Genomic DNA, 15,115 nt, shown 5'->3' with positions numbered 1-15,115 from the left:
CCTTGTGTCTTTTCAAGTTGTTTTATTTAAGCAACCCATGATCCTCTGAACAGTTTAATCAGATGCCACAAACATCACACCTGTTTCTCATTAACACATCAGTCCTTGCATCTTTAAGTTTAGATTTTCTGTTTTGTATATTGCAAATTCTCTGTGTATCTACATACATGTCTTCTTTGCCTAGCCATGCCTGGATTTGTTTGCCCTGTTTATGTGATTATGTTACTGAATCTCTGCCTGGATTATGACTGTTTCTAGATGTCCGACTGTATTTGTTTGCCAGCCTTATTAAATCTGAGTTTTTATTCATCAAATCTGCTTACTACTCTGCTTCTGCATGTAGGAAAAATCACCTAAAGTAAGCTGCAACTTCAAAAACACTAGAATGAGAAAATGAACTTAAAAACACTTAAGTCTGAGTGGGAGAATTCATCCATTCTGAATTTTGTAGAAGACAATTTAACTAATCTAGTGACAGAATACTTTGTATTTCTAAATGTAATAAGATTCATCATACAAATCTGGCCATACATATGCAGAACACTGTTTTACAAAACAGCTAAACATGAGTGTATCGTAACAATAATGTTACCTAATATCCATGACTGCAATCTTCAGTCTGGATGTAAGAAATGTGCTGTTGCTTGTAGAGGAGCGCTGCTCAGCACGTACCACCAATACAACATATGCTGCCTCTCTTTTCCACTAATACAACATACACTGCATCTCTTTTCTACCAATACAACACACACTGACTCTATTTTCCAGCAGTACAATCACAAGGTCAGTTTGAAAGGGCTGCAAGATTTCCTGAATGGTTTGAATTTGCATATTGAATAAATATTAGAGCCTGTTCTGAATGACATAGAAAGTTTCAAATGCATTCTGTCTTTCTGATCTTATCCTTCATGCTACAGAACAGAGTTTGCTTGTGTGTTATGAGTCAGGAAGGTCTAGTCATCAGCAACTAACAAGTTACAAAGATGTTTATCAGTCAGTGGTGCGTTGATCGGATTCAAGATTAAATAGCTTTATTTGTCACATGTGCATTTGTAGCTGGAACAAAAAAAAAAAGCTGCTCTGAAGACTGTGTGAGAGGTGAAGATATTTTTAAGTAGGCGTAAACGTAAAGCAAATAAATATAGGAACAGAATAAAAAGGTAAAATATATATATGCATGATTTAGGCAAACCACATGTAAAGGGGGGATTGTAAACTGTTGTAAAAAGCACTATAAATACATTTGACTTGAAGTATAGGCCACGTGGGAATATTAAATAAGGGATGATACAAATAGTGCAAATAAACACGGTAAGTTAAAGTGGCCACGTGTACCATGTAACTGTCCAGTTCAAGTAACTCAGTCGTGCTGTTCGTGTGCAAGTATGGAGATGTGCTGAATGTGAGTGTGCAGGTGTAGGAGTGAGTATCTGTATGCCTTGCAGATCTTCTGTGGAGGATCTTCTTTTCCTCAGAACTGCTGTTGCCATACCAGACAGTGATGATCCCAGAAAAAACTGACCCTACTATTGCAGTGAAGAAGGCTTTCCGCAGTGCTTTAGAGAGCTTGAATTTCCTCAGCCGCCTGATGTGATATAAATGCTGCCTTGCCCCCTTTACCAGGGTGGAGATGTGTTTAGTCCTCAGAGATGTGGGCTCCGATACCACGGATACCACCAGTGTGTCATTGGTGAATTTCACAATGGTGTTACAGCGATGAGTGGCTATGCAGTCAAGAGTGTACAGTATAGTAGAGAACTTAGGATGCAGCCTTGGGGAGCACCGGTGTTGAAGGGCTGGATATGAGGCTTCCCATCTTCATCACTTGGGATCTGTCAAATCGGAAGCTCTGGACCCAGGAACACAATGAGCGACTTAGCCCCAGGTCACTGAGCTTGGTGACCGAGTCTGGTGGGAAAAAGAGTATTGAATGCCAAACTGTAGTCGGCAAAGAGCAGGTATATATATAATTCCCCTTTCCAATGTCCAGGTGGGAGGGAACAGTACGGAGGACATATGGAATGACATCAGTGTTTATACACTGTGATAGGTGTACTGAACGGTGTCTAATAAGCAGGGCAGAGATGAGTAGATGAAGTCTTTGATTTCATCACCACAGAGGTTAGCTCTACAGGGCGGTAGTCCGGGTAACCACCACTGCCCTGCCCCCCACTGCAGAGGAGCCTGCACTCATTTTATTATAGAAGAGGTGAGAAGAGCACTAATGAGAGTCCTGGATGTGCCAACCTGCTGGCTGTCTAAATATTTACTTATTTATTTGTTTGTTTCAGAAATATCTTTCTAACTGAGTAATTGCAGTGTGCTGTAGTAAAAGATTCATAACTGTAGTCAAGTACACAAGGTTTCCAGGGAAGCAGATAAGCATTTCAGATAAAAATGTTTACAGTAAATGTGTAACAGTGAGCAGTCAGGAGGCAAATGCGTGTGCGGAGAAGAGCAAGATTTATTAAGGGCAAATCAAGAGTCGCATAGTCAGAGTAGTCCAGGGTCAAAGAGCCAACATGGAGAATACATGATAACAAAAACAAGGGGTAGGAAATTATACACAGCAGTAAGGATAAACAAACTGATAAGATTTACACAAACGGCTAGAGTAGCAAAGTAGCTAGACCAACATATGGCTTACATACGGAGGCTTCGATAAACACGAAGGCACGGATTGCATTCACAAACAAGACTTCCAATGAACAGCAAACACACAGGCTACAAGGCAGGGCTTATATGCATGAACTAAGTGTCAACTAGACACAGGTGCTACAAATGGAGGGCAGAGAAAAAGGAAATATAGAAAAACAAAACAATCACGCAAGACAGGGAAACCATAGAAACATGGATGCTACAGCGGTAAGATCACAGTGGTAAGGAAAAATTCCAGGGCAGGAATTGGGAAGAGTCTTTTGGAGAACCCAGACTTAAGAGGGAACCCATTATCCACTGAGCAGCCCAACCAGTAACCAGTCCATGCTTTAATGCGTTATGTTTAGTCCAAAAACCACTTCAGTGTAGATGTGTAACCTTAGCAGCATCAGGTAACATACTGGGAGCATTGGTTCAGTGTCACATTGTTGAACAAAAAAACCATAAGTAAAGCTATATGTCCTATTTTTTAATCACCCTAGATGTTATTGCCTCTGCCACATTCACCCCTCCATTACAGTCTCATTTAAAGCCACTAAGGACCAATTATAAGGACCAATTATAATGCTCTATAAAGTATTATGTATTGATGTGAAATATCTTTCACATTTAAAAGTCACTTAAAAACACACTGCACTTAATGCCTGTAATGACCTGGTATATTTATTCTAAACAGTGCCCTTTGGTAAAGTTACCAAAAAGAACATTCACAAGTCTACTAGACTAATCTGTCTGATTAGCAATGTAATGCTGTGTGATGTCATGACTCTGAATATAGAATGCAGAAGGAGCAGACTGTCTTCTCCGTCTACGGCAGCCTCTGCTGTATGGATATAATTTCAGACTGTGGGATTCAAACTGAAAAGGGCACTGTTAAGAACACCTCCAGATGGCACATTTATTCATGCAGAGTTTCACACACACATGTACATTCCTTGTAGGTCCTTTGTGCAATACTCATTCAGACTCCTCCTACTGACCCTTAATAAATCAATGGAAGTACACAATGTAACCATACATACTCTGTTCTGGTTTTGGTGGGTTTTTTCTGACATCTACAGTTTTCTGCTACAACAATATATGTAAAGGCTAATCATACACTCCATAATAATAATACTAGAAAGTCTTAGACTTTTACACCAGGCTATATTTGCGCTTAGTGGGAAAACAATAAAGGGAAACCTCAGCACAAAGGCAAAATAGTAATTTTGGCTTAATCTTAAATGATAGCGACCTCTTGTGGCTTCACATATTAATCCACATTTGCCCCCAGCAAACGGTTACATGCCGTGATACTCCGTTTACAGTGATGTACAACAGGCATGATGAACTACCAGCTGACTAAATCCCAACAATCTGCACATAATGAAAATACAAACATAGGACAACATATGAACCGAAATATATAAAAGGCATTGGATTTGAGAAACGGCTGATGATCGCAATGGCAGGTGAAACATTAATGCACACATAAACAGACGCACGTACGTTTGTAACCATAAATACTGATTGCATATTTTAGATTCTGTGACATAAACAACAGGGAGGATAGAAATGACAATTACTCAGAACACGGCAAATTTCTCAAACTAGTGGCCTCGTCATTGCTTTAGCGGTTCGCAGTCGTCTTCTGCGCTTTAAATACGAATGCGCCTATACGCGCGATTTTATGGTATTTCTCTGCTCACCGCAAACTAACGCTCGCTAAGCAAAGACAGTGGGGTTTTAAAATCGATTTATGACAAAATGATACAGTAGAATCTGGTCATAATTTCACTGCTGATAGCCAAGGGCTCCTACTCTTTTGTGGTAGTGGAATTGTTTTGGCATTATGGGAAAAATTTTGAGAAATAGCTGTCCATAGTGTCTCGAACCTCTATTATCGATATTAGAATTTTAATATGGATTTTTGGAAAAAATGATACAGTACAATCTAAGAAAAAAACTAATTTGTACTGGTGATAAGAAAAGGCTTCTATTTTTTTGTATTATGGGATAATTCAGAGAAACTAGTAACCATACATCTTCTGAATTAAATGGGCATTTAAACCACATAACAATAGAAGCACTTCATTATAGATTTATTAAACTGGTGCAGTAGAATATTTTCAGGCTTGGTCTGATGAGAGCTAAGGACACCCACTCAATTGGCAGTGTTCTTGATGATCTCCACTGAGGAGCCGTTAATGGCAAGCGGGGAGTGATCTCGCCTTGCTCTCCTGAAGTCAACAACCATTTCTTTTGTCTTGTCAACATTCAGATACAGATGGTTGTTGACTTTACACCAGCTCACCAGTTCTCACACTTCCTCTCTGTATGCTGACTCGTTATCTTTGTTGATGAGACCCACCACGGTCGTGTCATCAGCGAACTTGATGATGTGATTCGAACTGTGCATCTCTGCACAGTCATGAGTCAGCAGTGTGAACAGCAGAGGGCTGAGTACGCTGCCCTGGGGAGCACCAGTACTCAGTGTGGTGGTGTTGGAAGTGCTGCTCCCAATCCGGACTGACTGAGGTCTACCAGTCAAGAAATCCAGGATCCAGTTGCAGAGGGAGGTGTTCAAGCCCAGTAAGCTCAACTTTCCAATCAGATGGTGAGGAACAATGGTGTTGAATGCTGAACTGAAGTCTATGAACATCATTCTTACGTAGGTGCCCTTTTTATCCAGATGTGTGAGTGCCAGATGAAGTGTGGTAGAGATGGCATCATCTGTAGAGCAGTTGGAGTGGTATGTGAACTGCAGGGTGTCCAGAGAAGGGGGAAGCTGGTTCTTGATGTGTCTCATGACGAGTCTCTCGAAGCACTTCATGATGATGGATGTGAGTGCGATGGGACGGTAGTTGTTGAGACATGACACCATGGGCTTCTTAGGCACGGGGATGATGGTGGTGGTCTTGAAGCATGTTGGGACAGCTTAGAGAGATATTGAAGATGTCTGTCAAGACATCTGTAAGCTGGTCAGCACATTCTCTGAGCACCCGACCTGGGATGTTGTCTGGTCCAGCAGCTTTCCGTGGGTTAACTCCATGCAGAGTATGCCTCACATCAGCCACAGTCAGGCACAGCACCTGGTCACCCGCTGCAACGTTGTTCTTTGCTTCAAACCGTGCATAGAAGTCATTCAGTGAAATGGAAGGGTGGCATCACTGTCACAGGAAGGTGATGTTTTCCTGTAGTTAGTAGTGGCCTGAATGCCCTCCCACATGCACCGTGTGTCACCAGTGTCTTTGAAGTGTACATGGATCCTCTGTGCGTGTGCACACTTTGCTTCCCTGATCGCACGTGACAGTTTGGCTCTTGTTTTCCTGAGAGCCTCTCTGTTACCTGTTCTGAAGGCTGAGTCACGGGTCCTCAGTAGCATGCGCACCTCAGCAGTCATCCATGGCTTCTGGTTGGGGTGTGTGGTGATGGTCTTGGAGACAGTAACATCATCAATGCACTTGCTGATGTAGCCAGTCACTGATGCTGTATACTCTTCCAGGTTAACAGTGCCACCGTCAGTAGCAGCCTCCTTGAACGTGATCCAAGTGGTCTGCTCAAAACAGTCCTGAAGAGCAGAGATGGCTCCTGCTGGCCAGAGCATCTGACGATTGGTCTATATGCAGGGACCAACATTACAGACATGTGATCATCCGAGGTGGGGGCAGGGCTCCGCCCGGTACGCACCAAAAATGTTTTGTAAACGAGATCCAGCGCTTTCGCTCCTCTCGTTGCAAAGTTCACATGTTGATGGAATTTAGGCAGTACTAACTTGAGATTTGCGTGGTTGAAGTCTCCGGCGACAATAAACAGTCCGTCTGGATGAACGTGCTGCAGTTCACTAATCGCGCCATACAGCTCCTGGAGAGCCTCTCATGTGTTCACGCTGGGTAGAATGTACAGCGCGATAATAAACACGGAGGTGAATTCCCGCGGTAAATAAAAAGGTCTGCATCTGACAATAGCAAACTCCACCAGCGGTGAGCAGTACTTAACGACAAGCACAGAGTTTTTACACCAGGACTCAATGATATAAATGCATACTCCTCCGCCGCGTGTTTTGCCGGAGAGTGCATTGTCTCTGCATTGTTCAGCATGGATTGAGACTAATCCATCCATCTCACTGGTGGCATCTGGAATACTGTCGCTGAGCCACGTTTCAGTAAAAACTAAAACACAGCAGTCTCTGAACTCTCGCTTTGTAGTCTGCTGGAGTTTGATGCAGTCCAGTTTATTATCCAAGGAGCAGACATTTGAGAGGAATAGAGATGGTAGAGCTGGTCTGCTGGGATTAGCTTTTAGCCTAGCACAGACCCCAGCTCGCTTCCCCCGCTTCTGCTTCCTTGCACACTACTTGCGGTGTCCCTTCGGCATTCGGACACAGGTGACGCCGTGAGCAACCCGAGCTCACAGAGTGTCTGAAGCACGGCGTCGTCCAGGTAGGTTTATGCATTATGTTTTACATGTAGCAGGCTATGGCGGTAGTATACATGGAGGTTGGTTGTTTCCATGTATTTGTGGTTTACGTTGCTGGAAAGTTTTGAGATCACAAGAGACTGCACAAGCACCTGGGAAGCTTCCTGCGAGAGAAAGGGCCGAATCCTTCATATGTTACAAAGGAGAAATCTGCAAGACCTGGTTAGATTAGAAATATGAGTTGAGAACGACAACTGGTTGTCCAAAGTTATTCCCAGGCTATAGGCAGCTTTGGATGGTGATAGCAGTGAGTTCTCAAAGGAAACTGTGAGGTCATGGTAAGGGTTGGAGTACCTGGGATGAACAGAAGCTTGGTTTTACTGGGATTGAGCTTCAAGTGGTGGGCTGTCATCCATGACGGGATGTCAGTCAAGCATACGTCTCAAGACCTACATGTCAGAGGGTGGAAAAGAAAGAAATAATTGTGTCATCAGCATAGCAATGGAAGGAGAAACCATGAGAAGATATTACATCACCAAGAGAACGAGTATACAAAGAGAAGAGAAGGGGGCCTAATACTGAGCCCTGTGAAACACCAGTGGAGATTCTACATGGTTTGGATGTGGATCCTTTCCATCCAGATAGGACTGAAACCATCTCCAAGCAGAGCCATTCACACCAAGCCTGGAGAGAACAGGGAGAAGAATGTTATGGTTCACTGTGTCAAAGGCTGCCGAAAGGTCTAGAAGAATCAAAACAGATGAAAGTTTGGCAGCTTTAGCAGCATGAATTTTTTCCGTTACTGCTATGAAGAAAAACTTCATGCTGCTAAAACTGCCAAACTGTCATCTGTTTTGATATTTTCACTCATAGGAACACATCATGGCAAGGCTACAGTTCATGCAACTCTTGTTTCTGGTAGCAGGTACATTTACATTTATGGCATTTAGCTGACACTTTTATCCAAAGCAACTTACAATTATGACTGAGTACAACTTGAGCAATTGAGGGTTAAGGGTGTTGCTGTCACGAACTGCTCCCAGTCCCACTGTTCACGTGGTACGGCCCGCCGCGTGCAGTGCAACTTCACTTTGTATTATTTGTAACCATGCCGCCCTTGTTTGCAAACACCTCCACATGGTTGAATGTGATTGTCTGTATGTATTTAAACTCCTGCTGGTATCTTTGTTGGTCATTGCCTTTGTTCATGTCATTGCTGTTAAATGGGTTAGTGTCTGTTTTTTTCACATTGTCCATGCCCATGTTTGTGTTTATCTTTACCGTTGCATGTGAGTGCCAATGATGTATGTGTCCTATTACAGTTGCTCAGGGACCCAACAGTGGTAACTTGGTGGTGGTGGGGCTTGAACTCCATATATATATATATATATATATATATATATATATATATATATATATATATATATATATACATATATATATATTTAAAAAAAAAAATTGATCCCTCAGCATTGATCCCTGTATTTTGATAGTATTCTAGGTCATTGGTATTTTGGACTCTAACCTACTCTATTGGCTAGAATGTATTCTATGAGTAAATGATAAATCACTTTTGTAAGTCGCTCTGCATAAGAGTGTCTGCTAAATGCCGTAATTGTAAATACAGTAGGAGTACTTTACAGTCCTCAGTAGCATAGTAAGTACTCCTAGGCATTTGAACCCCTTCAGCTCCGGTTCAGTTCCCATTCTCACTGGGTGTATGTTTTCCTTCTTTGGTTCCTCATATGCCGCTGTACTCCTCTATCTGCAGTCAGGTCCACCTCTGCTGTGTTTCGGCTATCAGAGGTCACACTTTGCATGGCCACCAATGCAGAGAAGTCCTTGCCCAGTCCTGCTGCCAGAGTCCCCATCTACCCCAGCCCTGCTGCCCTCAGGTCTGGCTTTCCCTGCCTGTGCTCCCAACCTCCCTTGTTCAGTTCTATGTGGTCCCAGCTGCCCAAGCCAAGAAGTACAGCTGCCCTGCCTTCCACATGCCCTGAGGTAATGTGGGTGTTGTCCCCATATCTCTGAAGGTGCGCACGAGAGCACCAGCCTGGCCGTCGCTGCCCTGCTACTCACAGCCTCAGCTGTCATACTCGGCCCTGCACTGAAGAGGGCACCACCCTTCTGTCCCACATGGAGGGGGTCTTGGAACCTTGATCTGGAGTAGGCATGCTCTCTTTAATGACCCTCCTGTCCTCTACTTGAACTTATTATGAACTTATGAACTTGAAATTGTTATTTTGTGCACATACACACCTACATAATAGTACACACAGGGCATAACATATAGCATACAGACTTTTATTAAATTATTATAATAATTATTATAACTATGCTATTATTAATTATTATTATTATAGATGATAAATTTAGCAGTTTGACAAATTCTTGTCATTTTGAGTAAATGTTGTGAACATTAGTTGTGAGTGTTTTTTTACTCACTGCAGAAATTTAGAATATAATACTGAATGATTTGCTGATACCAGCCAATAGTTTAAAAACTTTAGTACTTTTTTCAACAAGAGCATGTTATGAGTAACATTATTGAAGTGATTTGTAAATACTAGTAGTACTGTACTAGTCAAAAACCTAATATTAAATTCATCTTGGGGAGGAGAAAAATGTATTTCAGTATTCACTGGTTAGACAGCTCACTAAGCAATTTAAAATCAAAAACATGCATTTGAATTCTTTACCTTAATTTTGCTTTATAATAATAAAATATAAAAATAATTTTATATTAGAAATCAGTCAGTCTAAAAATTAAGGTCAAACAGATACACATAATGGAATGCTGACAGAGTGACAGATCAGCTGTAGTACATAGTCGGTAACTTCATATGTGACTCTACTGTTACAGCTTCATATAGGATTCATATGGGACCTGCTGCCTCAGTGATTAGTCATGATATCATTTATCCACTTCCTGATAGGAGGAGCACACACACTTGTGGAAAGGGAAATTTGTCTATACTGAATATGTGAAGCTTTGTGAACTCCGTAGATCACACCTGTTGTCCCAGTCCTCTTCTTCAGCCAGCCTCCACCAGAGTCTCCCTGTTTGAGAGATGGAGGGAGTTCTTTTTATTTTCCCATTTTTGTGGAATTTTCCATTTCATTAGTTCTGACTGAACTTTATTCTTTTCTCAGTCGAGAGGAAGACTACAACAGTTACAAACAAAGGTTGTCGTCTGATGCTTCTTTCCAAAATGATTCTTTAAATATTCAGAAAATGTGCATATCACACTGTATTTGATGCCCATTGGTCAATGCAGAACTGTCTCTGTCCCTAGCAACTAGTTACTCCTTGCAGTTTCATCTAGGGGATCTGCACCCATTACTTCGTCAGACCGTTCCTGAACATGTCAGTGGCATCGTGTTTTACTGAAACCCAAATATGTATTGGCCACATTTTGTATGTATTTACATCTTTGCATCCTGATGAAACTTGCACTGAGTCATCACTGTTCAGTTGCTGTTCTGTTAAACATTACTTTTCCTTCTCTTTGGTATATTTGTTGGTTTATTGTTGTTTTTCATTTTTAGTATTAACAGAAACACTGGTACTGTGTTTTAAGATATGCTCTTCTGAAATGGCTTTAGGAAAAAAATTCAAGACCTCACAAAGTATTTGAAGAGTGTAACTATTTTTTTAAATGTCTCATAGACCTGGCTCATTCACTCATGTTTGACATAATTCACCACAAGAGGTCACTGCTAACACTGAAATAAATTGTAATAGACACTATTACTTATTTTAGATTTTATCTTATGTTTTAGATATTTAAGGAAATAATATATGGCATCATAATGGTAGGTGTCCTACCCCACAGGTGTAGGCAGGTGGGTTATTAGGAAGACCTTCACCACAGAAATAGTTGTTTATGGGTGTAGGACAGACTGTGACTTTCAGATCAAGACACTGCAGAGGTTGGTTCAGGTCGGCAGGTCCTAAAACATGAAGAAGAAATGATAATAAGGGTGTGACATTATTCTAAGTGCTTATTCAGCATTCTGATGTAGTTTAACTACGGCTCAGAGTGCAGTACAAGCAGACCTAAAATATACACAAACAAAAAGTGAGCAATACAGAAGGAATAAACACATGTGAAGGAGCCTGATGCAGGAGTGCACAGAGTTGAACAGTTTCAGCTTTAAAAAAGTAAAAAGGTCACTGAATGTGATATTCTGCTATTTTAAAAATTGCATCTAAACTTAATCTACTTTGACAGTATGGCTGTGACAAGAACAAGCACACTATACACCCAAAGCATAAAAATGTTCAGTCACATATTTAAATTAGTCAAATATTTAAATTTAAAGTATTATAGAATGCTCTTTTACACAGGATAAAAGAGAAAATAATAAACTAACTGAAACAAAACTACTAAGAGAAAGGTTTATGTACATTTACATAATAGCCTTTACTTCTATGAGCAGTTTGGTCAGAAGCATTTTTACCAGTTTGGTTAACAGTAGATCCGTGACCAGCGATCTGCAGCTGCTCTCCGTTAACAGGAGTCTGACAGGAGGAGTCAGGAAGCTGAGCAGGAGTGATTCCACTTACAGGTCCAGGAAGTTTGAGCAGCATGATGTCACCTGTGTTCTTGGTTTTATCAAATATATGGATGTCACCTGCCTGAATGTTAAACTTTTGATATGCTCTATTTGGATGAACACCTGCCCAGACTTCAACACTTCTGCAGAACATATACATGTACAAACATACACACACACAAACACACACACACACACACACACACACACACACACACACACACACACACACACACACACATTATTCAGAGTAAAATGAAAATGATAAAATAACACACAAGTATTTTAATTAACCTCTACATACCCGATCACTGACACATTATAGCAGTGTGCTGCAGTCAACACCCAATTCTTGTCGATCAGAGTCCCTCCACAGATGTTCTTTCCTGAATGTGTGACTTGAAAAACCCACACGTGATGGTGGCGTTCATTGTTGCCACAAGGTTTTCCACCAATCAATCGATGTTTAACCACAGCAGATTCGACTCCTAAATTATTATTGCAATTATTAATAATATTATTACTACATGTTGATCTACATTCTCAGAAATCAACATTACACAGCTACAGTCACAACACTGATACAATCACAAGACTGAAATTATTTTTTAATGTAAGCAATATGTTTTACGTGGCTATGTTTTGCCTTCTAAGTCCAGGGTTTGTGTATGAAGTTTTACCGGCTGTCAAAAGCAAGAGTTGCAGGAACGTCAGTATTGTCATTATGTCCTCCTCAGTCTTCAGTTCAGCAGAACATCAAACGTTTAAGACTTTTAAACTCACTCTAACCCACACAATCACACGCCCCCTTCCACAGTCTCACCAATCACACGCCCCCTTCCACAGTCTCACCAATCACACGCCCCCTTCCACAGTCTCACCAATCACACGCCCCCTTCCACAGTCTCACCAATCACACAATATCTCATCTTTTTTCCTTCTAAGTACATGAGACCAAGTACCCAATCATATCACATATACATCGTTTATTTCCACTGAGTTCAGCAAAGTCCACTGCACTTGAGCCCCCCACCATCATAAGGAGAACAAACTGATAAATGGAGAGAAATTAATTGGGTTATAAGCAAAAGAAAATGTCTGTTGTTATTGTTTGTTTATTAGGGGGTGTTGACCGTGCAAAAGGTTAAATACATGCCAGGCTGATTTTGTTTGGTTTTTCTCGTCTACAGACATTAATCTATGAGCATTAGACTATGGGCATAATTTATCTAGAGAGATAGGTAGCTACATTCACTAACTGTTACGACTAGCTAACTATGTGGCCTACATTATGCGCCTGTGGCAGGTTGTAAATACAGCCATTCTCTCACTTCATGTTCGTGTCTGGTGCTTCATAATGTAGCGACTCATATTTAGCCACAACACACATTCTGAAGAGCAGCTGAAGAGGAGTTCATCGCAACACTGTCTGTTACTTCATAATGTAGTAGCTCATATGTAGTCACATTCTGGAGAGTTTTAACATAACAAAGGTTTGTCTTTGATCCTCATCTCTGTACTGCCAGTGCCAAATAATGACCATGAACTTCACTGTGGACGTGTGAAACCAGACCTGCTGTTGCAGCACCAAAGTAGAGAACCACTGTAGTATGCACTGTTACAACCACAAGGCCCATGTGAAAAGAAAAAAAAAAGACTTCTGTTAAAATGGTTGAAAAGCATGTTGAACAGATACTAGTAGGAGCTTTTTGCATATGGCAGAGAAAAGTATAGATATATATGACTTGCATTGTTTCTAAGATAAGAAATTAATATCATTTTAATATGACCTGCATGAGTGTGTGGTCAGTTATGACAAGACTTACAAAAGACATTTATTGGCAAGAGACAGTGGTGTCTTGTGCTTTAAACAACTTAACATTCATATTTATCAAATACTAAATAATAGAATTACTAATATACTTAACAATAACATCATTAAATAGTTAGTTAAAACACTAATAAAATCCTGGCTGAACACAGCCTTTTATCTTGGTTTCAGGTGGTATGAATTTGTATACTGAATAAACAGTTGTACAGTTCAGATTGTAGAACTACCTCAGGGGAATTATATGATTCTAGGTGGAACAAACAGTAACTTGCACTATTGCCTGTTCAAAATAAAAGAAACCTAGACATATGCATTTGGGGGGGGGGGGGGGGGGGGGGGTTCCTTTGTACCAAACTGTGATATTCAAACTGTCATCTGAAAATGTTGCTGTGAACTGAACCATGACCCAGTCAGCAGTTCTGCAGCTGAGTAGGTCACACCCATCACAAACTGACAGTTTCTTTCACAGAATGTCTTGATTAGAGGGATAGAAGGCACTAACTGATAGTTTAAAACTTTTCACTGTCATGCATTGCAGTTCCAAGGAGTATTTGCTTCATATACATTTGAAACCATTGAAGTAGAAATCAGAAAATCTTTTGAATTTGGCCTCAAGTTGTAGAGATGTGCGGTTCTTACTATAGGCATGCCACTTTCACCTTCCTTCTTGCAGTGCCACAGCAGTGTGGTTTTCACACATCACATTCACACATGGTCCCCTCTGTGTCTGACATAGCCAATACAGAGATGGCACTTAGAGGCAAACTGGTATTACCCTGCAAGCCTTCTTAAGCTGTCCTGTATAAAGGTTAAGAAACAACTAAGGCAAAACTGACATGAATCAATCATGAAACAGAACAAATGAAACAAATGTTACAGTTATATGTAAGTTATGTATATGTAAGTTCTCAAGCATTTAGAAGGAAACACTGAGATGGTTTTGTGTGATTGCTGGGTTTGTGGTGATGGAGGTGATGCCGTGGATAAAATTTCATACAAATATCTGACCCATCTGATATTTTCTCTCAGAGGAGTGAATTATGGTAGTGCTAAAGGTCCTGCAATTCTTGCTTCTGGTAGCAGATAAAACATCATTTTTACTTCCACTAAAACACAGTGAATATGATCACTCAGATGGCTAAAGCATATTTTGAGATTATCCAGTTTTGTTTTAATATAGGAGAGTTTGTTACATCCTAGGAGAGATTGGAAATTGGCATAATGGCTCGTTAGTGTTTACAGTGGGAATGGAAGTGATAATTAGGACCTAAAAGTCGGTTGTAGGGCAGGAGAGTCTGCAGGACGATTTCCAGCTACCAGAGCAAACATGGATGACATGACAAAGCTGACAGTACCATGTGCACAGCAGTTATGACAGAAGATACGTGATAATCTTGAGTGGGCAAGGATGAAGGTTAAATCTAGCAAGTCTAGAAGTTTATCAATCAAGTTTATCAGAAAGCAGTAAAGAGTTTAAGAACATTGCTGAGTGCAGCACATAAAGAAATCAGGTATGAAGAAATCATGCTTATTAGGTCCCAATTACAGAAGTACTGCAGCTTGAGAGGATTATGAATAAAACCGTAAGAAAGTGCTTAGGCTGGTGTGTAAGTAGTGTAGTATGCTATGGTATTTACTGGAGCTACCGCTGACAAGCTTATTTGAAGA

General features: G+C 40.8%; 1 protein-coding gene across 5 annotated transcripts; it reads right to left on the bottom strand.

Moving 5' to 3' along the window:
- Window positions 1-22: 22 nt before the first annotated feature.
- Window positions 23-12,368, bottom strand: LOC113568879 (glandular kallikrein-like). Of its 5 annotated transcripts, none has more exons than XM_081704807.1 (8): window positions 12,297-12,368; window positions 11,921-12,104; window positions 11,521-11,759; window positions 10,886-11,010; window positions 10,071-10,116; window positions 7,653-7,740; window positions 7,411-7,505; window positions 1,976-7,220 (listed from the first exon to the last, which is right to left on the bottom strand). In XM_081704807.1, the coding sequence occupies exons 1-6, from the start codon at window positions 12,337-12,339 to the stop codon at window positions 7,730-7,732; spliced, it is 648 nt and encodes a 215-aa protein (XP_081560933.1). In that variant the 5' UTR covers window positions 12,340-12,368; the 3' UTR covers window positions 1,976-7,220; window positions 7,411-7,505; window positions 7,653-7,729. The 5 variants fall into 5 exon arrangements, with proteins under 5 accessions (XP_081560932.1, XP_081560933.1, XP_035377487.1 ...); XM_035521594.2 differs by having other exon boundaries at window positions 7,668-7,740; XM_081704806.1 differs by lacking the exon at window positions 1,976-7,220 and adding an exon at window positions 23-1,908 and having other exon boundaries at window positions 7,411-7,740.
- Window positions 12,369-15,115: the final 2,747 nt, after the last annotated feature.

The sequence above is a fragment of the Electrophorus electricus genome, chromosome 21 (genome assembly GCF_041902795.1).
Source record: "Electrophorus electricus isolate QZ-2024a chromosome 21, ASM4190279v1, whole genome shotgun sequence".
Taxonomy (NCBI): Eukaryota; Metazoa; Chordata; class Actinopteri; order Gymnotiformes; family Gymnotidae; genus Electrophorus; species Electrophorus electricus.
This window is presented reverse-complemented; position numbering and strand designations above follow the sequence as displayed.